The following is a 27,881-nucleotide window of genomic DNA, read 5'->3' on the forward strand; positions in this document are numbered from 1 at the left end:
TCATTTAAAGCGTGTGTTTCGTCATTTATTTTCATTTTGGATGATCTGTCCATTGGTGAAAGTGGGGTGTTAAAGTCCTCTACTATTTTTGTGTTACTGTGGATTTCCCCTTTTATTGCTGTTAGCATTTGCCTTATGTACTGAGGTACTCCTATGTTGGGTGCATAAATATTTACAGTTGTTATATCTTCTTCTTGACTGATCCCTTGATCATTATGTAGTGTCCTTTGTCTCTTGTAATAGTCTTTATTTTATTGTCTACTTTGTCTGATATGAGAATTGCTAGTCCAGCTTTCTTTTGATTTCCATTTGCATGGAATATCTTTTTCCATCCCCTCGTTTTCAGTCTGTATGTGTCCCTAGGTTTGAAGTGGGTCTCTTGTAGATAGCATATATACAGGTCTTGTTTTTGTATCCATTCAGCCAGTCTGTGTCTTTTGGTTGGAGCATTTACTCTATTTACATTTAAGGTAATTATTGATATGTATGTTCCTACTCCCATTTTCTTAATTGTTTTGGGTTTGTTGTTGTAGGTCTTTTCCTTCTCTTGTGTTTCCTGCCTAGAGAAGTTCCTTTAGCATTTGTTGTAAAGCTGGTTTGGTGGTGCTGAATTCTCTTAGCTCTTACTTGTCTGTAAAGCTTTGGATTTCTCTCTCAAATATGAATGAGATCCTTGCTGGGTAGAGTACTCTTGGTTGTAGGTTTTTCCCTTTCATCATTTTAAATATGTCCTGCCACTCCCTTCTGGCTTGTAGAGTTTCTGCTGAAAGCAGCTGTTAACCTTATGGGGATTCCCTTGTATGTTATTTGTTGTTTTTCCCTTGTGCTTTTAATATTTTTTCTTTGTATTTAATTTTTGATAGCTTGATTAATATGTGTCTCAGTGTGTTTCTCTTTGGGTTTATCCTGTATGGTGCTCTCTGTGCTTCCTGGACCTGATTGACTATTTCCTTTCCCATGTTAGGGAAGTTTTCGACTATAATCTCTTCAAATATTTTCTCATACCCTTTCTTTTTCTCTTCTTCTTCTGGGACCCCTATAATTTGCATGTTGGTATGGTTAATATTGCCCCAGAGGTCTCTGAGACTGTCCTCAATTCTTTTCATTCTTTTTTCTTTATTCTGCTCCCTGGCAGTATTTCCACCATTTTATCTTCCAGCTCACCTATCTGTTCTTCTGCCTCAGTTATTCTGCTATTAATGCCTTCTAGAGTCTTTTTAATTCAGTAATTGTGTTGTTCATCACTGTTTGTTTGCTCTTTAGTTCTTCTAGGTACTTGTTAAATGTTTTTTGTTTTTTCTCCATTCTGTTTCCGAGATTTTGGTTCATGTTTGCTATCATTACTCTGAATTCTTTTTCAGGTAGGTTGCCTATTTCGTCTTCTTTTTTTGGTCTTGTAGGTTTTTACCTTGCTCCTTCATCTGTAAGATATTTTTTTTGTCGTTTCTTTTTTTTTTTTGATGGGTGGTTCTGTGTTCCTGTCTTACTGGTTGTTTGGCCTCAGCCATCCAGCACTGGAGTTTGCAGGCAGTTGGATAGAGCTGGGTCTTGGTGCTGAGATGAGGACCTCCAGGAGGCCTCACTCTAATTGATATTCCCTGGGGTCTGAGGTTCTCTGTTAGTCCAGCAGTTTGATTCGGAGCTCCCACCACATGAGCTCAGGCCCAACCTCTGGCCTGGAAACCAAGATCCCACAAGCTTTGTGGTGTTGTTAAAAAAAAAAAAGAGAGAGAGAAAGACAGAAAAAAAGGAGCAGTACAATATCAAAGAATAAAAAACAAAATAAAATTAGAAAGATTAAAAAATATATTAGGAAAAATAAAACTATAATTAACAACCAATCGCTGGGAGTTCCTCCTGTACCCTTAGCTGTCCATGGTCCCCCACCAGTGCCTGGTAAGTGCCCTAGTTGTGTGGAGACGCGAATTCCACATCCTCCTAGTACTCCACCCACTTGGAACCACTTTTTAATGTATTTTTGATTCATTAAAACATTTTGATTCATTTAAAAACATTTTGCATCCTAAAATTTTTCTGTCGCTCCCATTGCCTTACCATGTGCGACAGAGTTCTTAGCATGACAGACTCAGGACTCTTTCCATTGAAAATGGCAGATACACAATTCAAAGTTCCTTAAATCAAGTGGCTCATGTGGCTGAGATGTTGACGGGCACTTGTGGAAGTGAAAGAAGTGCATCAGGAACCATGGCCTCAAGGACTGGGACGTAAATTCAGCATCTCTAGAACTCAGTCTCCTATTTACAGGCATACCTCGGAGATATTATGGATTCAGTTCTAAACCACCGCAATAAAGTTAATATTGCAATGAAGCAAGTCACACGATCTTTTCGGTTTTCCAGTGCTTATTTAAGTATGTTTACATTATGCAACAGTCTATTAAGTGTGCAATGGCATTATGTCTTAAAGAAATCAATATACATACCTTAATTTAAAAATGCTTTATTACAAAAAATGCTAACCATCATCTAACAACACAGGGTTGCCACAAACCTTCAATTTGTTAAAAAAAAAAAATGCAATGTCTGTGAAGCTCAATAAAGCAAAGCACAATAAAACGAAGTATGCCTGTATATCTCATCTCTGCTTACTCGTCTTCTTTGAAGACTACTGGGCTCATTCTCTAAAAATGCAAACAAGCCTTCTCCACGTAGCAGATCCCTAAATCACAGGCAGCCCTTGCTTAGCCACCCAGCAGAAAAAGTGCACTTCTTTCTTTAAATGTCAATCTCCTGGAAGGTTTAACCCTGACTCTGCTTCTGAAAGCTGTGTATCGTTTGAGCCTCTGTTCCCCTAGATTGACCAAACCTGGATCAGATACTTGCTTCATGGCAACAATAGCAACAAGGTCTGTTAAAGTAGCAAGAGGGAGGGAACACTTGGTGGACAAACAAAACAAAAATAGAAAACACCTTCCTCAATTACAGCATATGCAACCTTTCTCAGTCTATCCACAACCTTCTTTACAATCTTACTTCCCATTTTCCTGCAAACATATCCCAAAGTACAAGCAAGCTACAAAGTACTTGCTTTCCTTAGATATTATAGGTAATTTCATATAGCCAAGGCTTTATTCAATTTTACTGCCTGGTAAACATTTTTTATTATCTGCCTACTGATTACTTAATCTCCTAATCATATAATAGCAAAGATAAAGTTTATCTTTTCTGTAAAACATTTTCCTGCCTCAGGCAAAAGCCATTACTTGTTTGTAAGAATTCAAACAGGACTTCTTACAGGTAAGTCACCTCTGTACAGACTTTGTATTACATTACTATTTTTATGGGAAGTTGTTTACATACCTTTTTTATTAGATTGTGAACTCTAAGAGCTAAGCCTATGCATTTTTCTAATCTCTAATTCCTAGCACATAGCAAGGTTTCTGACATATAGTAAGCAAGTATAAAGTATTTGAGTGAAATGAGTAATGAACAAATGAGCAAATGAAAATCCATTAGGAATTAGGTGGATAATCATGTCTGGCAAGGTATCAAATTTGTGATGGAAAGTAATCAAACAGAAGTTGGAAACATTAGCTAAAGCCAGACTGAGGGGGCCTTATAAATCATGTTAAGGAGTTAATATTTTTCTTCTGTAAGCAAAGTTAGTAGTGTGGGGAGGATAGAAATATAAGTTCTGCATGAAGAAGAAAAATTATAATATCCACATGAAAGGTGTATTGGGAAGGTGGAAATCTAAAAATAAAGATGTTGGTTGCACATCTTTTCCTGTAGTCTCCTTTTATGAACAAGGAATAACAGACTTGCGTGGTTTGGGTGAAGCAGTGCCCTTGTTGGCACACATTTTTCAGATATGTTATTGCCTGAATCCACTCCCATGATGATGACACCATTTTAAACAGTGTTTGCAAAGTCAGTCCAAACCACTGATTTGAACTACTTTCAGAAGCAGAATATTGCAAAATATTTGGGAAATTGAGTATCATAGTATTTGCTTACTAAAATATCTATTCTTATTTCATCTGTGTATCTAATTTATAATAATAATAGCTAATATTTACGTTGTAAAAACTGTTCAGAATGCTTTATGAGGATTTCCTCAGTTTATTCTCAGGGCAACCCTTGTAAAGTAGGCCTTCCCATTTTATAGATAAGGAAACTGGAGCTCTGAGAGCAGAGGTTAAGAGATTTTCCCAACATCATACAGCTAGTAAGAGACAAAGCTGGAATTCTAATCCAGGAAGGCTGTCTCCAGGGCCAAGCTCTTCATCAGTGTGCTGGATACATTGATATTAGTCACATGTCTACAGACTGCTCTGCTGTGGATTAAGCCTCTGCCCTTCACAGTCTCGCAACCTCGCAGGGTCAGGTAGGCCAGTGTACAGTCACGTTCAGGTCTCATTATGGGCATTGTGTCTGCATTTCAGTGTTGTCTTTTTTTAGGAGTTCTATGCAAGTGGAACTCTGCACTACATTTCCTATTAACAGAGAAAATAGAAAGCATAAGAATTGGGAGGTCTTTCCAAGAGAGGAGATGGCTTTGTAGACAACTTCGGGTAGATGTTGTCACAATGAGTATAAAAGTCAGTAAGGAGATGTGAGTTAGAAAGGGACCTGTAGGGAACCTGTAATCAAATAGTCTCAATTTTCACAATAGAGCTGTCTTCTGAATAGTTGCTTATTTCTGACTCCAAGTTACTCTAAAAAGATTTTAAGACAGGTGTTGACTAGCTCTAATAAGAGTGAATCTTAACTACATAAAAATAAATGTTAGCAAATATTGTAACTGCTACAAGTTCATTGGAGGTATGGCCTCCGCCACTGGGTGTAGAGCCAACAGTGAACTGGCAACATGAGTAGTATTTTGGGCATTGTGTTGACTTAGGTTAGTGTAGCTAAATTCCTTCAATCTACTTTGAAGTAGAACTTCTGCATAGACCAGTGACTTTGTCCCTTTACTAACTTGACAGTGAGATCAGTTCTGAGAGGGACTTCCCTAGTCTTTAGATAGCAGTGGTGCAGAGTGAATCTGCTCAGCAGGTAAAATCTTTGCTTCATTAATGAACTTGTGACAGTGACTCCAGTTCTGCCCACCTGGAGCTGCTACAGTGCGATCACATTCAGACAGGAGAACATGCACAGCTTATCCTTCAAAAAGTGTCAGATACACCATATTTGTCAGGTATCAGGTCATTTTTCTACAGAATTAGCATCTGCCTGCCGCAGCATTTACCGTGGGCCTTGGTGCTCTCTTTAGGTAATTCCTTTGGAATTACATACTTTTCATGACTAAAGTTACTCACTGACAGGTGATACAAATTTTGCAATAGGGAAAACAATGTTCATTGCAAGTTTCAGGTTTTTTCTTAAACACTATGCCAGCATAATGAATAATAAAATCCAAGTTAGGAGAGGAAAAATAAATTGATACACTCCAATTTGTGCTAGAGCCATCAAGAGCAGTTGTCAGGATCTCCTCATACCTCCACATTCAGTGACATCATGTTGGTAGCTTGAAATCAGCCATGGTGGGAGTATTTACACTATAGAAATTGGCAAATGCTACAAATCAGAGCTCTCCCCACTCCACCAACCCAGAAAGCTGGTTGGCATACCACTGGCACTGAATTTCCATTAGTTGATTAACATCAAGATGTGGATAATTACGGTAAAGGCATATTTCTCCTTACATATCTCTTTTCAAAGAAGAAATATTTCCTTTGTCTTCTTGGAAGGCATTATGAAGCATTATCCTCCCCACATTTTTTTTTTGAGTGGAGAAAACCTTCTAAAATGCCCCGTTCTTTTTTTCAAAATTATTTTTATTTACTTAGGACAAGAAGTATAACAGTTAAAATATTTAATAATTTATTTTGATTAGTAGGATACTCTTCCAAACATTTCAAACTGCAAAAGACTTATGTGACAACCATAGAATTGTAAATTACCAAAGAGCATTAGCTGCCTTCTTTGATTGTACACCCTTCCTACACATACTTATTGCGAGCCCCTGTTTGTCAATTTAGTATGGGTAACTCATTGGGAATTGGTGTGACATGGCTGTCAATTCTCTATGTTCCACCTCACTGATTGCCACACTTTTGGGACACCTTTGGATGTGACATAAATAAAACCAATGGGGCTTCCCTGGTGGCGCAGTGGTTGGGAGTCCGCCTGCCGATGCAGGGGACGCGGGTTCGTGCCCCGGTCCGGGAAGATCCCACATGCTGGGGAGCGGCTGGGCCCGTGAGCCATGGCCACTGAGCCTGCGCATCCGGAGCCTGTGCTCCGCAACGGGAGAGGCCACAACAGTGAGAGGCCCGTGTACCGCAAAAAAAAAAATAAAAATAAATAAATAAATAAAACCAATGGTCATTATCAGGGTGTATGTTCAAAATTCCTACCAAAGATTTACCATTATTTCTCCATTCTTCTATTTGGTTCTCACTATTTCTTTCCTTCTCTTACCTTCTTTCCTTCTTTCCTTTCTTACCTCAGTCTTCTTTGTTCTCTTAAAAGGGAAGAGGTGGAAACAATTTAGAGGTCAGAAATTAAAATGCCTCCAGGGATCAGACAGGCACTTACGTGGACAGGTGTGAGACTATGGGCTGCTATCAGACTAGAGAATGGAAAAAAATGCCTACCCCAGGAGCAGTGACATTCAGAGTTCTGGAAAACACTTCAGGCCAAACACAGACTCTTCTGAGAAAGCCTCTGTTAGCAGTCTCATTCTTCAGCTGAAGAAATAAGTACTAGTGACCCTTCCACAATAATAGAAGCAGTTATCAGAAACTTGAGAAAAGCAACTAATCCAGCCTTCTTGGGATTTTACCACTTGGTCTGTCTTCCCTCTTGCTCTTATCCAATCCTTTCCAGTACTTGAGTGCCTGCTGTATCCAAAGCACTGTTTAAATTTCTGAAATTTCAAAGGGGAATGGGACCTATCTTTGCCCTGGAGGAACTCCAGTTTTAGTGGGGGAAAGGCACCAGAAGAGATTATCACAGCCCATTTGATAAGAAGTGTAGAAGAGGTTTGAAAAGACTGTTAATGCAGGCATTGAGTTGCTTAACTGATGTTGCCTAGGGATTGGGAAAAAATGTTGACTGGAGAGTCACATATAAGGAGCTGGTAAAGGAAGAGTAGCTGTTTGAATGTCCCGCTCAGTCTTTAGCTCATCATGCTATCACTAGTTCATCTCTATCCTTTTTCAATATAGTCATTAAAAATATGAATTCACAAAACTCTGAAAAGTTGTTTTCCTAAACTCCTATTATTTGTTAACCATTTGCTTAGAGAAAGCCTTATAAACTTGCTGCCGTAATGTTATCGCCACAATCTGATTAACAACTGTTTCTCAGACTCACAGACTTAGAGAACCAATTTATGGTTATGGGAGAAAGGGTGGAGGGCAGGGATAAATTGGGAGTTTGGGATTGAAACTGCTATATTTAAGGTAGATAACTAACAAGGACCTACTGTATAGCACAGGGAATTCTCCTCAATATTCTGTAATAACCTAAATGGAAAAAGAATTTGAAAAAGACTAGATACATGTATATGTATAACTGAATCACTTTGCTGTACACCTGAAACTAACACAACGGTGTTAATCAACTATGCTCCAATATAAATTAAAAGTTATAAAACACACAACTGTTTCTGCATTGTAAAGACCACCCCAGAATTTGCCATTTTGTTTAGGATAATAGGACAAAATGACAAAACATTACTATAAAACATTATGAAATATACTCCTTTTTCTTAATTATATTTTATGCCAGTTGAAGAGGAAAAGCAATTGGTAATGCATTTCTCCTGCAAGTGACTTAAACTTCGCTCTTTCCTATATGTGTCATAGTGTAGTAAATGTATTTTAATGAATGTGTAATATAGTTATTTGTACTAAAATTTATGATGTCTTAAAAGAAACTTCCATTGTCACTTATGATAAATCTAGCTAAGGTGGGGAGTGGTCAGAGGAAGCAAACTACATTTAGAAAGAAAAGCTATAATTATCAGCCTTAATCCTGTTGAGCCTCTGGGTTAAGGGCAAGTTTTTTGGTAATATCAATACCAACTACTTTCTGGAAAAATAATATCTCCATGTAAATTTTTAATATATTCAATTATATCTATCTACTCCTGTACAATAAAACATGTCATTGTGTTCCTGAATTTCATTTTTTATGTATATCTGGATATCAAACTTCAGAACTTTGCTGAATCTGAATTTCCTTAATTATGCTTTTCATTCTGTTTACCTTTGCTCAGTTATCCCTTATTCTAAATACTCCTAACAGAAAAGGACTTATCTGGTCTATGTCTCTGCATAATCCTATTTAGTTATTTAAATAATTAAGAATTAGATAATTAAATGAGAGTCTAATTTCCCTTATTATCAAATAAGTATTTTCCTTTTTTGTAAGACTATAGATTTAAAAGCAGGCCAGAACTTATTTTTTTTTAACATCTTTATTGGAGTATAATTGCTTTACAATGGTGTGTTAGCTTCTGCTTTATAACAAAGTGAATCAGTTATACATATGTTCCCATATCTCTTCCCTCTTGCGTCTCCCTCCCTCCCACCCTTCCTAGCTAGGTCACAAACCACCTAGCTGATCTCCCTGTGCTATGCGGCTACTTCCCACTAGCTATCTATTTTACGTTTGGTAGTGTATATATTTTTTAAAACCATAATCTAAATATGTGGTTATTTACTTCTAGAAAATAGTTTAACATAAACTAGAAGAATGTTAGCTGAGACAGTGTAAACAACACAGAAACCTGATAGAAGTATCCAGATAGTTCAGTCTGGAGAATGACTTTTCCAGAAATAAAAAGTTGAATTATCAACTTCATCCTCAGTTATTTGGTTAATTATTGAAACTCTTAACATTTGATGTATAAACATAACCAATATAAAGTCCATAAATAATGGAATTGGCAGTATTTCTAGTCATATTACTCTGTTGGTCATAATCACATTTTATACATTGAATATTTTAGATATACAAACAAATGTGGCTTAATGAGTTAAATTATTATATATTTTTTAAAATTTATTTTTGGCTGCATTGGGTCTTTGTTGCTGTGCACGGGCTTTCTCTAGTTGCAGTGAGTGGGGTCTACTCTTCGTTGTGGTGTGCAGGCTTCTCGTTGCAGTGGCTTCACTTGTTACGAAGCATGGGCTCTAGGCAGGTGGGCTTCAGTAGCTGTGGCGCACAGGCTCAGTAGTTGTGGCTCGAGGGCTCTAGAGCACAGGCTCAGTAGTTGTAGAGCATGGGCTTAGTTGCTCCGCAGCGTGTGGGATCTTCCTGGACCAGGGCTCGAACCGGTGTCCCCTGCATTGGCAGGCGGATTCTTAACCACTGCGCCACCAGGGAAGCCCTAATGAGTTAAATTATTGTGTAAGTTTCTCTTTAAGTAATTTTAAAAGGTATAAGTGATTTTTTAAAATAACTGTTTTATAAACTAAGCCTCAGGGGTTTTAGGTCATTTTTAAATCTCTCAACAATAATTAACTTGTTAAAGCAGACACATCAAACAAACAAAGCAAATATGGCCATGATTACCTGGTCACCCCTGTCTGGTCTCCCTGAGTCCAATGTTTTAAAGAATACTTGTCTCATTAGAAATGTTAAGCAGCCCCCTTGCAAAGGTCCCCACTCTTCAGAGTAAATTTTCCACTATCTTATTCGTGTCCTTAGCAGGTGGGCCCAGATTAAAAGTTGTACTTCACAGAAATTATATGACATTTCAGTTTGCCAAAGAAATTCTTCATTCTTACCAACCAGTTCATAAATATCATTTGTCTACTTTGGGTCCAGCACCCCGGGATAATTGTTAAAAGAAAACACATGAATAGGGATAATATGGAGGAAGAAGAATCAGCGAAGGAAACAGAAGAATAATTTTTATTATATCAAGAGGACTGTATTTGCTTGTTTTTCTGCATCAATTAGTTTATGAGATGAGTCTTGAACAGAAAATGAAATTCCCAAGAATGTCTTTATCAGAGATTTTTTTTTTTTGACTGTATCAGTATGGGTTTATTGAATTGTTTCTTCAAGATTAGATTCAAGTCAAACTTTTTAATAAGAAAAGTCAGGGGTGATGCTGTGTACTTCTGTTGGGTGTCATGGTATCCTTTTTGCCTGTTGTCCGTGATGTCAAGCTTGATCACTTGGTCAAGGGTGATCTGGCAGTTCTCTCCACAAAGGTCCCGTCTCCCTCTGCAACAGATAATATCTGCAGCGCTAGGCTGAAACCAAGTGTGTATTTTTGTCAGAGATTTTTTTTAAAGCATCCTCATGTTTAAAAATTCTGTGTGGGGCTTCCCTGGTGGCGCAGTGGTTGAGAGTTCGCCTGCCGATGCAGGGGACACGGGTTCGTGCCCCGGTCTGGGAGGATCCCACATGCCGCGGAGCAGCTGGGCCCGTGAGCCATGGCCGCTGAGCCTGTGCATCCGGAGCCTGTGCTCCGCAACGGGAGGGGCCACAACAGTGAGAGGCCCGCATACGGGGGAAAAAAAAGAAAAATTCTGTGTGTATCTTAAATTGAAGGTAGTGTCTTATTAACTGTATCTTATGACACTCGAAGTCATTTTCCAAAAAATATTAATACTGTCATAGAACTACTGTTAAATTTTTTAAAATTCTTCATCAAAAAAAAGTGAGTTGATATATTTGGATAAAGCCACTGATGACTTTATTGCTATCCTGTGGTTAAAGTTTATGCCGTCATGGACCTTGAGGGTATTACACTAAGTGAAATAAGTCAGATGGAGAAAGACAAATACTGTATGATTTCACTCATATGTAGAAAATGATTTCACTCCTATAAAAAACAGTCAAAAAATCAAAATAAGTAAACAAACCAAACCTAGCAAAATAAACACATAGATACAAAGAACAGAGTAGTGCTTACGAGAGGGGAAGGGGGCAGGGGAGGGTTAAATGGATAAAGGAGATCAACTGTATGGTGAAGGATGAAAACAGTTCTTGGTGGTGAGCACGCTGTAGTGTATACAGAAGTAGAAATATCAGGCTGTACACATGAAATTTGTATAATATTATAAACCAATGTTACCGCAATAAAAAATAAATTTTAAAAAACATATGCCTATCTTGGAGGTACAGGCTGTCTGAGCACCATATTCTAGAGTAGAATACTACTCTAGATCTTAAGCATCTTCATCTGTCCTAGTCTAGCATCCCAAACCTCTCCTTTAGGTGTTAAGAATGTCTACTCAAGTTCCAGTGGCTCCTGGGCATATTTTTAAAATTAGTTTGCTGTTATAATTCATTTAAGATGGAATTTGACATTCTACCTTGAACAGCCTGCTAAGTCAAGGGGAAATGACTCTTGCTGACCAACCAGATGATTTCTGGCTGAACTCTTTTTTTTTTTTTCATGAAGCTGTTTATTCTTGTTATTAAAAGTTGGACTCAAGTAATCCTGGTTATTCTGGAAAAAGCACCTTGTTGTAGGGATCATTTAATCATCCTTTTCGACAGTCACCCCTCCCTGAAGCACCTTTCTTCTCCGACGTTAACGTATGAAAGTAGAGTTGTGGAAACAATGGTATATACGAGGCCATGGTTATAAGAAGAAGATAATAGTAGTCAAAAGAGACATTGTATTTATTGGGAAGTCTTATTGAGAACATTCTTGCTTTCTTCACATATGGTAAGGCAGCGTATATTGTAAGAAGTTCACCAGCAACTCCAACAGGATATAAGATGATAAAAAAAAATTATATTGGTTTTACACTGTAACGAGCCACACCGTAAAGATTCTTGAACTCACTTGGACCCCAGCCACAAGCACAGAAGTAGGTACAATTCCCATTAAACAGTGGACTACCTCAAGCAAGGCAGATGTCTGGAAAAATTTAAGTGTCTTCTGAATACTTTTATACAAACCTTTGTGTGTTCCTTTTTCCATATAAAAACGTATCATGGCAATAGCTAGTACCAGCCACCCCGCAGGCATAGCAATGTTGTAGAAGGTGAGCCAGGCGGTGGCCAGCAAGCCCCGGCGCCTCCTCTTGCCCGCGGCCTCCCTCTCCTCGCCGGCCTCCCTCTCCTCGCCGGCCTCCGAGGCGCCACCATTGGTGCCGGCCTCCTCGCTGGACGCCATGGTGGCCGTGCAGACGGGGGACGTGGACGAGAGGGGCAGGGGAGCGGGAGGGGGCCCGGCCGTCAGGCGCCCCATGTGCCGCGCGCAGGGGTCTCTGAACTGACTCTTCAGCATACTTTTGGAAGACCTGAAAATGTAGGAAAGCAGAACTAAAGGATTTTTAAGGATAGATTTTCTCTTCCTACACCTTCTAGTTTCTTGATGTGTAATAGATGCTAGCACATCTTAATTAAGTTGATGTTCCTTGTCCTGGAAGGAACAAGACGTGTAGGTTGTACAGCTTTGTTCTATTCCCAATGTTGCTTCCTTTTGCAGAATGAACAGCTGACTTTGGCTGATGTTTGCGGATACCTGCAGGATCCGATGTTGACTCAGAATAACAGACAAACCCTTCTTTTGACCTAGAGTTTTTGTTCCTCTGCCAGTTCAAATGAGGCTCCTCTTTTGTTCTGTGCAACCACAAACTGCCTCTGCTGTTTTCTCTAGGTTAATCACAGACAAGGCCCAACTGTTTGATATGTATCAGCTGAGAGTTAAACAAAAACCCAGACCTAAATCTCAAATAACCAGAGGAAGAAGGATGCCTCCTTATCAGCTAATGTCTTATCAAGTACCTATTGGGTCTTTGAATGGACTTGGACCAAGCACTTAATTGACTGGTACCACTTGGGATATAATTTATAACACATGGTATTAGGAAGCCTATAATTATTGATGAAAATGAAGATACAGCCACAATTTTTTAAAAACCACTGTGGTGCTCACTATCTCAGTATGCTGGTTAGACCTTTAAGACAGGTCACATTAATACACATGTAAATTGTATGTTAGTAGAAAACCACCTATTATCAGTAGAAAGAGCCCCATTTTTTAATAAAAATCTCTGTATCTTAGAATTACTTGTTGGTGAAATGTCTTGAAAAGATTCACTCCTGCCTTATTATTGCCTGCCATTCTCATGCCCTGGTAACTAACTATAGCCTTTTACTTTAAACATTTCATATTAGCTCATCATTTCACCAGGCCAGTTGTCCATACCCCAAGTTTGGACATTCTGTGTTATAACAAACTTCCTTCCAGTGCTGGCAGACTAGCTGTATTTGACAACATGCCTGCACGTAGCCCCACACAGATAACTTTTTATGGAAGAGGCATTAAAAATCCCATTAGAAGCAGGTAATTCTGACTTTAAACAACAGTCATAGGTCAGGGTTCTGAATGAGATTCTAGCACACCCTAATTTAAGGAATTTTGTAAAAACATAATATTTGCAAGGTATCTATAATAATGTCTAGCACACATACTAAATTGCAGTTATTCTTATCATTTGACACCGTTCACTCTTTGGTTTGCCATACAAATTTAAGATTTAGTCACACTGTCCTTAATCTTAACAAAGACCATTCTTTATTTTAATTCTAGCAAGGTCCAGGGTGTTTGGTTTTCTTTTCTCCTTTTCATTGTGACACTCAGGAATGTGTGAGATAAATGGTCCTGGAGAGAGTCAGGAATCACTGATTTGCTTTCAGATAAATCACCTGAAGCCTCCTAAATATGTGAAGTTTTGTTCAGAGACATACAGAGGTTCAGATTCTATTTTTTCTCACCCTTTATAAGTCATATTAGCAGAAAAATTCTTCTTAATATCAAACACAAGCCACAGTTCGCGCTGGTATCCTCCCACTCAGGGCCAGTGAAGGTGAAGAGCTCTGAAACAGTCCTGCTTTTATGTTTAGAGTAGTTCACATCCTTCTTTACCCACCTCCTCCCGAGGCCCCAACCCCTAGTCCCAAGGACCTGGTATTTAAATTTCAGTATACAACAGTGTGCAGTTCTAATTTCCTAAAAGGTACTCACATATTTACTCAGACTTCTGCTAGATTATACCAGGGGAAATAGACTCATTTAATCAAATTCAAACCATAGACACTGAATTAAACATTTCCAATATGTTCATTGGTAACTCTGATAATCAACTTTTATTGAGTAACTACTGTGGTTTTTATGCTCTTTCTTTTTTACTTTTCAACAAGATAATTGTTTTGATATATTTCATGTATAGTTTTGAGATAGTTTTCCAGATTAAACCTCTATTGGGCTGCATATAGGAAACAGTGATAGATAAATGTTTCTCGGGACTCAGGAGATACAGTGTAAAAGGATCAATTCTGCCTAAGATTGGCCATGTTAATTCTCTGATTCCAAAAAACTTATGTATTAGCTGTTAAAAAATACTTTAAGATGAATATATCATTTTCTAATAATTTCTGATTATTTTCAGAGTGGTGCAATAACAAATTCCTTTCTGACTAGTGACCTCTATTCATGGATGTATTGCTATAAAATAATCCACCCTTATCATTCATATTTCTGGGTAGTTGAGTAAGGTAGGAACTATTTTTGATATGCAGGAGCAAATACTGAAGCAGTGGGGTTCCATGCACTTTCTGTCAGCAAAGGTATCAACTGTCAGGAACCACTGATAAGTCCCATTTCAAGCCAGTAGAGTCTGGATAATACCAGACTACAAGACAACAGTTAGTGTGTGTGAACTGGCAGTACTGCCAAATTGAATTACCATTCTCACCCAAAATAAACAGACTTGAAGTTAAACAAAGATGAGTCATCCATCTGCAAGGTATGTAGTGGGCTTAGCTAGGGAGAGAGACCTTTTGATTTGGCAAAGCAATTTTAAAACTACTGCCGTCTCTCAAAGCCAGATGTTGAAAAGGTCAAAGGGAGCTTTAAAATATGATAACGCTGTCTTGGAGTTGGGGGACATGTGGTACTTGCTAAACAAATGGCAGACTGAATGAATGTTAGGTAAGGTTTGCTCTACTCTGGAGCCGCCCTTAGCACAGAATAAAGAACAGCGCTCCTATCCTGACTTCACCAGTAATTTAATCTCACCAGGAAAAGTAACTTAAACTCTTTGGTCCTCAGTTTCTCCATGTGTAAAATAAGGAGACCGTAAAAGATGCTTTTTCAGTTTTGTCAAGCTTCTTAAGATCCCATGACCATAAAGGGCTCAGAGAGTAGATAGAGGATCTTGGTTCAAATAATCATTTCTTGAAAAAAAAACTGTAGGAAAAATGGTTTTATTTACAGCTTATGAGCCTATTCATTATCTTTTTTTTTTAATGGACTAAGTGTGAAAGTCTTTCAGGTACAGTGAAAAATAGGACGGGAATAATTACATTAGAAACCTCAAATGAGAACCAAAGTCACAGAAGGGATTTTGTTAAAATCAAAAACTCATTGTGTCAATTCAGCAACCACTAAATTATTAGCATATCCTTAGTTTTAGGTGTATTTGTCTTATCTCCTCAACTATTAGGTTGGATTATGAAATTGCATTTTCATGGGTTAGAAACAGTCAAGTATTATAGATGTGATCTCCCTGGGAGCAGGATGCAATGCTGAATACTCCTCCCTTGTTCCCTGCAGTTCTTGATATAATGCTGGGCACATTTGTTCTTTGACAAAATGTATTGAAAACAGTATTTGGGAACAGAAACTTTTTAAAATCACTTAGTGTAATGTATTATTTTAAAGAAGAAGAAAATGCTACCCCAAAATTTCTCAGAATTGTAGTTCTTTTGATGTTCAGAATCACACTGAGACATTATACACAAAAACAGTATGCTTTGTGAGCCACAGAACTTCAGTTGAAAATTTTCACTTTTTAGCACACTAACTATATATCTAAGTTAAATATCCTGTTTAATGGCCATTTATAAATTCAAACACTACCACTGGTCAGTTTTGTAAAATAGAATAAAAGGATGTTATCTGCAGTGTAAGTACAGCACACTGTCGAATTCTTTTCCTTAAGGTGCATAGTAAATGTACGGATAGTCATAGGCAACTGTTTTGTAATGTATTACATTTCTAATCTGTTATTCCTAACCTATTATAAATCTTTGCAGAGACAGAAAAATTGAATTTTTCTAATCTGTAAAATGATGCCAACTTCAACAAGTAGGCATTCTAAATAAAATTTTTAAAAAGGAGCAAACTAAAAAAAAAAAAAAAAAGAATATGCTTTGAATGTTCTACCTACCAGTGAAAGGAACTGGTCTGATAAAATTTATAGGAATAGTTCTTAGCAAATGAAATTAACAAAAGGGAATAAGGGTGGTTCTCAAAATTCTAAAAACCTGAATGCATTGTTCTTTTGCCATTCTTGTTGATGGAGCTGTTAACATTTTTGGAAAACAAAATTTTTTAAATAGTTAATGCCGACAAGAAGAACTTAATGCAAAGGAACATAGTAACAGTAATACCAGAATATAAACATGATGTGAATCTGAAACATAATCCCTACATGTATTACTTTGCTGTGTTTGATAAGCTTCAGTCTCTATAAGAAAGCAACTTGCACTTGTAGATTTAATCACTGTTTATAGAAAAGTGTCATGGCTTAGCCAAATTAGAAATAGAGGACTTCCCTGGTGGTGCAATGGTCAGAAATCTGCCTGCCAATGCAGGGGACACGGGTTCAATCCCTGGTCCAGGAAGATCCCACATGCTGCGGAGCAGCTAGGCCCACACACCGCAACTACTGAAGCCCATGCTCCACCACAAGAGAAGCCACCTCAGTGAGAAGCCCTCACACCACAGCGAAGACCCAATGCAGCCAAAAATAAAATAAATAAATAAATAGATAAATTTATTTTAAAAAAATAGACTAATTGCAAAGATGTTTATAGGTCATGCTTTTAACTTAGGTCTTACACAGTGTAAAACTACATTTTTCGTGACATCACTCTGCCATTTTAATTATAGAATTATCACATTTTAGATCATTTGGTTTAATATTTGTCAATAACAGTTTATGCTGAAACCCACAAAACCTCCAAATAATATAGTCTAACACCCTGTATTTACAAATGAGGAAACTGAAGCCCAGAGAATTTAAGTAGCTTTAAGTTACTTAGAATTAAGGCATGGCACAAGTTGGGACTTGGACATGTGTATTGCTATGGCTAAGGTGCCATTTGTTCTCCTTTTAACTGCAAAATGTTTTCCTCATATATTTATACCCTCTCCAAAATGGTGTAAAGATTAAATAAATAATGCTCTGACCTTGGTGCTTGGAATGAAGTAGACAGAAGACTTTTATTGACATAATAATGTGTTATGAATATATTTACAAGTTGTGTCTAGATTTGATGACCATAGGCAGTTGATGATTTATTGACCCCAGGACAAGTCTGTCATACTTTGACAAATTTGACAGTTTTCCGAACCCTTGGAAGAAACTTTGAAACAAAAACCTATTAGATACACTGCCTGTCTTATGATTGATCGTTTATTTGTTTGTTTGTTTGTTTTTCCTGATAGAAACATGAGTTCAGCTGGCCCTGAAGGGAGGAAAGTGATGAGAAGGTGTGATGGACTGATTGACTCACTGGTCCATTATGTCAGAGGAACCATTGCAGATTACCAGCCAGATGACAAGGTGATACAAGAATTAGATGTCTCTCATATTGAATTACTTATTTTGTCTTAGTAAGACTCTTCAGAGTATTCTTGAAGTAGCTGTTTGGGTTTGGCTTTATTTATTAACTGATTTGCTGAGCTTAAGATTTTCCATACATGCTCATAAATATTAATATCTATCTAGCCTCATTTTTTTTTCTACTTTCCAGACCCAAATTTCTAACTGTTTAACAACTCTGGATATTTGAAAGGAGCCCAAATGCTACATATTCAGCCATGAAATTCATCTCTTCCCTCATCTCTGAACTTACTCCTCTGTATAAACCTTCTTAATAATTATTACCATCTACCAAATGAAAATAGAAACCTGAGTAATGTTGGACTTCCTCTCTTCCCTCACATCCCACATCCATTGGACAACAAATCTTGTGCATTTTACTTCTGAAATGCTCTTTAGTTTAACCAGTCCTCTTTAATGCTACTACTGCTGTCATAGTTTGTGCATCTTTTATACTGATTATTGTAGTCGACTGGTCTCTATAAGCAATATCTCCTCCTATTTTCCAAGTCCACGTGGCTACTAAACAATGTACCTAAAATCTAAAATCATTCTGAACACTCTTTAAAAGTAAACTAGAACTGCTCCTCAATGTTTTAAAACATTCAGCCTCTACTTCTTAGCATTGTGCTCATGACCATTTATGATTTAGCCCTAGCCTTTCTAGCTGTACTCATTTCACTCCCCAGCCACCCTGCAGTCCAAGCGCACCCTGTTGCATCCAATTAACCTTGTAAGATCTAAAGCCTAAGAGGTCCTGTGGTATAACACTTGCAAAGGGATATCTATATGTATATGATCAATATTCATGTCCTGTTTTCTCAGGCCACAGAGAACTGTGTGTGCATTCTTCATAACCTCTCCTACCAGCTGGAGGCAGAGCTCCCAGAGAAATATTCCCAGAGTATCTATCTTCAAAGCCGGAATATCCAGGCTGACAACAACAGAAGTATTGGGTGTTTTGGCAGTAGAAGCAGGAAAGTAAAAGAGGTATGTTGGGGGAGGCCTTTGAAAGTATAAGTGTGTGTGTGTGTTTCTGAGTACTTAGTGTATGTCAGGCTCCATTTTAAGTTTTTTTAAGCCTTGTATCTACCCTATGAGGTATGTATTATTAATACCCTCGTTTACTGATGAGGAAACAGAGGGTACAGAAAGGTTAATTCAGAATAATTCAAGTTAGTGGAGGAGATGGAATTGAATCCCAGGTAATCTGGCCCCAGATTTACACTATTAGCCATCAAACCATACTGCTCTATGCCCTGCAGGTTAGGAAGTAAGCTTAATGCCACATGGCCAGTGGCATAGCATTGTTTTAACATTAAAAGCAGCCCTGACATTCAGCTTTAAACATTCTAAAAACAAACTTTTACATCCGAAAAGCAAACCCCATACATAGGAAGGACTGCTGTCCAGACTGGCATTTCATGAAATAGAAGGAATGTGATCTCTCCTACTCCTCAAGAGTATCACGGTATATGTGAACTTGGAGGACGACTGGTAAATTTAGAATCCTGATGCTATCCTGGACAACTTCACAAGACTCTGAGGGAAGAGGCCTGTTTTTCTTATCTTCAGAGTGGATGTGACTAATTTAGCTTTTAGCTTAACAGCAGCCTGAAAACTATTCTAGAACAGTCAATGCTTAATTCTCTGGATTCTCTCTCGCTGTGAAATGTAAAGTTGTGAGTATGGGGTATTGTGAGAGAGAAATAGTCATTATGGGCTAAAAGTTAAATGATTGTGAATCATACATATTTGCTTTTTCATTTTTATTTTAAGGGCTTCTTATTATGCTAATTATTAGTCTCCCTAGACAAGACAGTACTTCTGGTCTCTTGGTTTGGGTGTGGAATTATAGAAATGACTTGAAGGCATTAATTTTGGATTTCATCGTGTGTGTGGTTAGCAATACCAGGACATGCCAATGCCAGAGGAAAAGAGCAACCCCAAGGGCGTGGAGTGGCTGTGGCACTCCATCGTGATACGGATGTATTTGTCCTTGATTGCCAAGAGTGTCCGAAACTACACTCAAGAAGCATCTTTGGGAGCTCTCCAGAATCTCACGGCAGGAAGTGGACCAGTGAGTATCATGCTTACTTTTAAAAATAATGGATTGTAGACACACCTACATTAAGTTCAGAAATGACAGTGAAGTAAGAACATAAGTTTTCTCGCTTCAATCAAGACAGTTCTCAGGAATTGCCAGAGAGAGTTCGGCTTTGCAGGACTTTCAGCCTCAGCTTCTGCAAACCCAGGTCAGACTGCGAGTGAAAGACTCGTTGGTATTTATGAGTATCAGTCAGAACTCTTTCTGTTACAAGTCTCAGAATCCTACCTGAACTGGCTTAGGCAAAAGAGAGGAATTTCTTGACTCATATAAATGAAGAGTCCAGGGTGGGTTTTCCTTCTGTCATGGTGGGACATAGGTGCCCAGCAATTGTATTTGTGATTCTCTATCTCTGGACTCTGTTTTCCTCTGTTGGTTTCATTCTCAAAGGCTAGCCTCATATTACGGCAAAGATAGCCACCAGTGATTTCAGGCTTACCTCTTATCCAGCTCAGTGTCTCCACAGGAAAAGAAACTACTACTGTTTTCCCAATAGCTCTGTTAAGAACTGGGGGAATGAGTCTCACTTGCCCATTTCCAAACCAGTACCTGTGGCCAGGAGCCTGTGATGTTCTAATTGGCCAAGTCTGGGTTATGTGCTCACATGTGAATTTCAGGGGCAGGGGTTTCAGTGAGCGAGGGTCACTACCACTTGTACCACATGGAGTGGCTCCCTAATGGAAAGTCAGAGTGTTGTTACCAAAAGGAAGGATGAACGCTAGAAGGCAGAGACAACACATGTCCACTGCAGTTGGAAAGGCTATCTGTGCTTTTGTGTCCCAGAAAGTCAACTATAAAATAAAGAGTTACTTCTCTTTCCAGATGTACTTTATACCAGCAAAATCAAAATATTAAAAAGAGTAAAAACTTACAAGGTCCTGTGATAAACCATAATGGAAAAAAATATGAAAAATAATGTATATATATTTATAACTGAATCACTTTGCTGTACAGAAATTAATACAACATTGTAAATCAACTATACTCCAATAAAATAATTTTTTTAAATTACTTTAGAAAAGAGTAAAAAGTTGTTCCTTTCCCCATGTATTTTACAGCTTGCAACATAATAAAGGATTCTATAAATATTTAATTATTTGAACTAAGCTTGTATTCTTTGCCTTGATCATAAAATGATTAAACTCTCCCCAAGTAGTTCACTCTATGGCCAGTCTAATTATCCATCATCATAGAGGAAAGCACTCTTGTTGATAACAAAAATATTATTTATTCTTTACTTGAGAAACCATGTTCATTCTTTAATGAACCATGTTCATTCTTTGCTCAGTTTTGAATTGTGAAATACTAAAACCAGTATTTCTCTAATTTTAGCACCGTGGTTAAGAATACAACCCAATTTTAATCTCTTTGAAATTCTTCAGAATGTACTTGTGTGCAAAGAGAAAGAAATGGGAAGTGACCAGGGAGCCCTGACAGACAGAAAGACATAATTTACTGTCTTATCTTCCCATTTCCCCATGCTTGGTTTCCCAAAACCATTTCTTTCATTTTCCCAAACTACAGAAGCCCTCTTATTAACTGACTACCAGCCAACTTAATAGAAAAGGTCAGAAATTAAATTGCTGTATCTGTATGTATTTAAGCTCACTATGCTCTGAGGATGGTTCAATATGAGCTAACCCTTTAAGCTTGGATTTTAGCCTCTTCCACTCCAGAATCTTTCATGGAATCCAAACTATCCAGAGGTGTTTCCATGTTTCTGTCAATACAGGAATATTTGCCACCCAACATACAAGAATGTGCCATTCTGAATATGTAGTTTATTCAGACTACATAATTCCTTTATTCATTTATCAAACAAACAGTATTTGAGCACTTTCTACATAAAAGGCACTAGCCTAGTGCTAAGTATATAGTGGTGAATAAGACAAAATCCCTGTGTTTGGTAATAATCTAGCTGGGAAAAAGAAAGAAACAGAAATCTAAGAGTTCCAAGTCCAAAAGGAATCCAAGCAATGGATTTTAAATCATACCTAACCTTAGACCAGTCCAGTCCCCTGAAAGGAGACCTACACTAAACTGGTATTAATCCATACTCAAGGCTATTAGAGTTGATCTTGACTAGAGATTTATAGGAGAAAATCATTAGCAGGATGGGACAATGATATGAGGACCCTTTGTTCTTTTAAGTTACAAGATGCTTTTTATTAAAATTTTGACTTACATGTATATTTTTTCTAATTATTACTTTCCCTAATTTTGCTATGTTTAGATGGTGTGATAAAAAAATGCCTGGCTTTGTAATTTCTAAAAGGAATCACTGAATAGAAAAACATGAAAAGCAGACCATTAAACATAGTTCCAAAAAATACCCAGTCCATTCACCTGTGTTCATAACTGAGACAGCACTGAGCATTGATGGCCATGTGCCTTAGATGGCAAAGAACCTGAACTGGACTGAATAGCTTCTAAACGATAAATTCTATAATTTTAGTATAAAATTATGGCAGTAATTTCTTGCTGGTAAGAATACCTTAATGTAAACTTTATTAGTTCAGGTATAATGGTCATTATTTTTTTAAATGATACCAAAAAAACACAAAATAATAAATAAGGAAAGGGGATGGGTTGATAAAATTTACCCATTTAGCAAATTCTCTAAGGATAGTGTAAAGTATAAAGTATAAAGTACAGTATAAATAACTCCTGGGGGTGTAATGTACAGCATTGTGACTATAGTTAACAATATTGTATTGTATATTTGAAAGTTGCTAAAATAGTGGATCTTAAAAGGTCTTATCACAAGAAGGAAAAAAAATTTGTGACTATGTGTGATGATGGATGTTATCTAAACTTATTGTGATAATTATTTTACAATATATCAACTCATTATGTTGTATATACGTGTAAAATTAAACATTCATTGTACAAGTTAAAAATCATTGAAATAAACAGTTTTCAAGTTTCTAAAACACTTTAAAGGCACTTAATTTGATGTCCAATGAAAAAAAAACAAAATGTGTTCCCTGTCTCACACCTTACACACAAATCAGTTCCAACAGCAATGAGATTTAAATGTGGAAGGTAAAACAATAAAGCTTCTAAATGATAACATAGAATATCTTCCTGACCTGGAATAGGGTAAGATTTCTTAACAGTAGACATAAAAAGCACATAAAGTCAATATTTTATAAATTGACATTAAAATTATTAACAAGCTATCAAAAGACAGTAAAAAGGCAAAGCACAGAGGAGGAAAAGATTTTTGTAACATATATAAGTAACAAAGTTGGTATCTAGGAAATAAAAGAAAACTCATCGATTTAACAATAAAAAGATAGACAACTCAATAGAAAAATGGACAAGAGATTTGAACAGGCACTTCACAAAACATAATGTATATATGGCCATTAAACATTTGAAAAGGCGCTCAACCTCAGGGCAATATGAACTAGAAGTGCTGTTTGTAAATAACTAACAGTCATTCTCACAAATTCCCTAAAGCTGGAATATGAAATCTCTATTTGGTAAATCTGATTGTTTATTTTCCTTAATGAGCAAATTCTAAAGACCATTCCACATCAGCCTCTCCCATTTCCCTCAATGAATCAGAATTCTGTGATCATTTTTATATACTAGGCCTTGAGATGACAAAGAAAACGCTATGAGAGAGATAGAGCTGGACGACATTGACTCAGAAGAGCAGAGCTTTTGCATATGAGGAAAGATAATCACTTAGATGGGCCATTGGGAAGAGAGAGGGATGCTAAATCTACCTCCATGTCCAAGGAGGAGTTGTACAGAATGGCTGCAGGTGAAGGATTCCTCCCAGAGGAAAGAAAAGAGTCTAATGGAATGTTCTGCAAATTAATGAAAGACAAAGTGTAACTTTGGAACAAACATTGCAAAATAGTGGTTATTAAACTTCTTTGAGTCATGGACACTTTGAGTATCTAATAAAAGTTATGGACTCTTTCCCTGAAAAAGATTACTATAAACACAAAAATAATTTTAAGGACCTCCTGTTCCCTCCCTGAAACCTATCCTGGATCCTGTATTAAGAACCCCTTTTTTAGACGGTATGGTGGAGAATGTAAGGAGGGCGCTGTGCAGGAGGTAGGGGAAGCAAGCAGAGTTTAGATAAACAGAGAAGATAGACACCCTGAAGAATGGTCAAGAATACACGGATTTTTGGCATGGTAGCCTCATGTTAGCTTCAAATAAAAATATGTAAAGTTGCAGACACAAGCTAAGGTCTTAGTATTGTTGGACGTTTGCTGATGCTAGGAAGGGCCTAGTTGGTACTCAGACCCTGTGAAAGTAGGTGACCAGCCTAATTCCAAACAAGGTTTGCCTCTGGTGGACCTAGACCTGGACCAGCAACTTACCCATGCAGCCTCTGATACAGAGAATAGAGTTCTCTGACTAGCCATACATTCCTTTCTTTAAAAGCCCAGTATCTCTTTCAGAATAAACTAGCTTTTTAGAAATGAATAAGTTTATTAAATATGTAAAATGCCAAAATTTGAACAAGACAAACAGAGAAGATGAATAAGCCAACAACCAGTAAATACATTGAAATAGTAATCAAAGACATCTCCCTTTAAAATTTTTCTCAGCTCAGTTGGCTTTAGAGCTAAGTTCTACCAGACCCCCAAAGTTGAAATTATTCTTATATTACACAAATAGTTCAAGAAAATAGAAAAAGGGAAAAAAACTTACCCACTAAATTTTATGACATTAGTGTAACTGTGATTGTAAAACGTCCTTTTCTTTTCACAATGATGAACTGAAAATGTGAATAAAAAGATTATGATAAAAAAGAAAGGAAAGGGAAAGACAGACCCATTTTATTTATAACCAGATGCAAAAAACATAATAGCTAACCAAATCCAGTGTTATATTTAAAAATACTGAATAAACTGTCTGTATCCAGTAATTAAATTGAAAACCTAATAAGAATTTAAAGAAAGTATCTCTAGCTTTTAAAACATCTCGCTCAATCTCTAGTAATCTACAGAAATTAAGAAATTTTAACCGTGAAGTAAAATACAATAGTATTTATAGAATATGTCTCACAAAACAGATGCCAGCATCAGTAGCTCAGACAGTTGTCCAGAAAGAAAATGGCCTTCAGCACACACGAAAGATGCTGCATGTTGGTGATCCAAGTGTGAAAAAGACTGCCGTCTCTCTGCTGAGGAATTTGTCTCGGAATCTTTCTCTGCAGAATGAAATTGGTAAGTCAGTATAAGTCTCTAGATGTAAAGTGTATATATTGAAAATACAAATGCAATAAAACATTGTCCTTATCACATTCTTTTTACAATGATGAGCTGAAAATGTGAATAAAGAGCAAAATGTGATAAATACAACTGGTTTTTGTGTACCCAGACATCAAGCATTGGCTTTCGCACTGGCCTCAAATAGGATTTTTCTTAATATCCAGCTTTGTTTTTGTTCTAATTACTACCAAAGAGAAATTTTAGACCGTACTAATAATTAATGAGATAGGTAATATATTTGATATTTCCCAGCCCTCAGCTATGCCATCCAGTGAAGTCTTTAAGCCATGTCTTTCAGAATGTTCTCTGTGTGGCCTGCTTAAGCACCAGTCTTCTGAAACATTAAAGAAACACACACACACAGCGGTTGTTCACCTCAGAACCTTGGCCGTTGTTGTACTAGAAAAAAATGGTATGGTTGGACAGATAATCACAAAAAGAAGGAATCATGAATATAACAGATTTGGCATAGGTTTTAGAATAAATATGATGAAACACACTTGCCCCTTTTTTTCTAAGTCCGTATTATTGACAAAGATGATAACTATGTTACACTTTCAAATAACATTTTCATTCATTTTCTTTATACCTGAAAATGTGTTTTGAATTAAGTCATAAACTATAAAATTAGATAATAGGAAGATAATGCTAAAATTACTCATGCTTTCTAATGCTCCATAAATTAGTCATTTCTGAAAATTTAAAACTCAGTTTTTCAAAAATTCCACTGAATTTTTTTTTGTTTTTTAATGGATTGGATTATTTTGAAATCTACACACACAGACACACACACACACACACACACACACACTCTGACACAGTGCCAAAAGGTCTGTGGTTATGTTTTAACAATGTCATTTTCAAAAACAGCCAATAGCACAACATGGAACAGGAGGTTTCATACAATGCCTTTGTGCCCATTATGAACGTAGAGAGCCTGGAAATTTTTCAGTGAATCTGAAAGAAACCTTGCCAAAGACACTGTCTCAAAATTATGAAAGTGTTCTTCTCATTGTCTTTCATGGACTTTTGTGCTGCACTTCAATCAGGTGTATTATCCTTTGACTTATTTTTTCTCAAATGAAATGTTAAGTCCATCTTTAGAGCATAGCTGATGAGAAGAACTGCGCTCTGCACACTGTGCCTATGCCTTCAGGGCAGAAATGCTGTTGTCTCAAGTTCCACAGTCCTCCAGCTGTTGGAACAATACAGCTGTAGCCCCTCAATTTATATAAGGTGATTTCACTGATCAACCTCCCCATGATTGTTTTAAGGACAATCGTGAGAAGAGGCTTCAGCAAGATAAATGCAATTTTTGAACTCCAAATTGGCTTTACGTCAAATATGTAATTTGAGTAAAAGTACTTGTATTAATTCAGGGTATTAATAGCCAGGAATAAATGAAAATCAGTTTGAAATACAAGCTTTGTGTTTTTCATGAGAGATTTCTAGGCCAAGTAAAACTTCCCATGGGCTGACCTGGAATGAAGTCATCACATTTCACTTAGATTTAACAGAAATAAACTTGAAACATATTTTCTTAAAAACTTGAAGATAGGCAACTTAGCATGGTGACAGAGTAACAGGTCTCATGCAGAAGACATTGGTCTGCATCCTATAATGTTACTTTGCCACATGTCACCTTGGATAGTCATTTAACTGCCCTAAACCGAATGAAATTAGTAATCACTACAGAACAGTGTTTTTCCAGGGATCAGATAACATAATGTATGTGCAAGCACCAGCATTAACTAAAATCTCCTTCAATAATATGACATTGAGCTATAACCCTCCAATATCATGATAGGGCCTTTGATTTTATATTTCACTATTAAAGATCTAACTTTGTCTCAAAGTGAATGTATTTACTCAGGCCCTCAGGGTGTGTGTGTGTGTGTGTGTGTGTGTGTGTGTGTGTGTGTGTGTGTGTGTGTGAGTAGAGAGACGGAATGACCCCTCCTTTACTGTACTGTAGTGTTTAACTTTGTCGATGTAAACAGTTATACTACTCTTCTAAGAAAAACAAACATGATATAAAATGTTAGAGATTCTAACTTCTCTTAATTCTCACTCCTCCTCAGACATAACCCAAAGTTTCAACCGTAAAATTGATCTGTAGAATTGAACATTCTTGTTGGTCATACTGAGGGAGGAGAGGTGGAACTCTCTCAGCAGGGATCAGTCTCAGTGTGGGCAGCCTGGTCTCAGCCAGCCATTGATGCACCCTGCAGAGAGATCAGTTGTACATTTTCTGTTGTGATTGTCTCACACTTGTTTTCATGCTGTCGACCTAAATTCAGCAAAAGGAAAATTCAGGTTCTCAAGGCCTTTCATTCTGTGGTTTAACTTACTAAGAGGAGGAAGCCTTCTGGTAGTTACTCACATCTGTGGAGTGCTTACTATGTGCCGGGAACTGTGATACAGTTAGCACATGGTAACTCATTTAATCCCTCAAAACAGTCCTGTGAGGTAAATACTATTATTACTCCATTTTACAAATTGGGAAAATGAAGCATAAAGAGGTTAAGTAACTTACCCAGACCACACAGCCATGAAGTGGCAGAGACAAGACTAAAACTAACAAAGTGTAACTTCAAAGACTGAGCTCTGAGCTCCTAACACTATGCCAAGATGCTTAGACAACAGTGAAAAAGGAAGTGTTCAGGCCTTTGAGCAGAAGGTATGTCTTTCCTGTCAATCAGGTCCAGGTATTATCAAAGGAAGACATATGGTTCCGTTCCTTTTATTGAGTACCTCTCTATTTTAGGCATAGTGATCGATGCTGGAAATCCAGAAATGAATACAATAATTGTCCTCAAGCAACTCATGGCTCCATTTGGAATTCAGACAGGCACATAGCTAATTACAGTCTGGTATCAGAGAGAGAAGTGCAGTTCAAGGTGTC

The 27,881-nt window shown here is 37.3% G+C and overlaps 1 protein-coding gene and 1 pseudogene across 1 annotated transcript in view; one reads left to right on the forward strand and one right to left on the reverse strand.

The window, feature by feature from the left end:
• Nucleotides 1–27,881, forward strand: part of PKP2 (plakophilin 2) — an 86,378-nt gene that overhangs the window by 52,940 nt on the left and 5,557 nt on the right. The window contains exons 7-10 of the mRNA XM_060166585.1: nt 17,467–17,584; nt 18,449–18,613; nt 19,530–19,703; nt 24,778–24,931. Coding sequence (XP_060022568.1) covers nt 17,467–17,584; nt 18,449–18,613; nt 19,530–19,703; nt 24,778–24,931 — 611 coding nt within the window. The remainder of the gene's footprint in view (nt 1–17,466; nt 17,585–18,448; nt 18,614–19,529; nt 19,704–24,777; nt 24,932–27,881) is intronic.
• LOC132529715 (very-long-chain (3R)-3-hydroxyacyl-CoA dehydratase 1-like) lies at nt 11,406–26,784 on the reverse strand (annotated as a pseudogene).

This window comes from Lagenorhynchus albirostris, chromosome 11 (assembly GCF_949774975.1).
Source record: "Lagenorhynchus albirostris chromosome 11, mLagAlb1.1, whole genome shotgun sequence".
NCBI lineage: Eukaryota > Metazoa > Chordata > Mammalia > Artiodactyla > Delphinidae > Lagenorhynchus > Lagenorhynchus albirostris.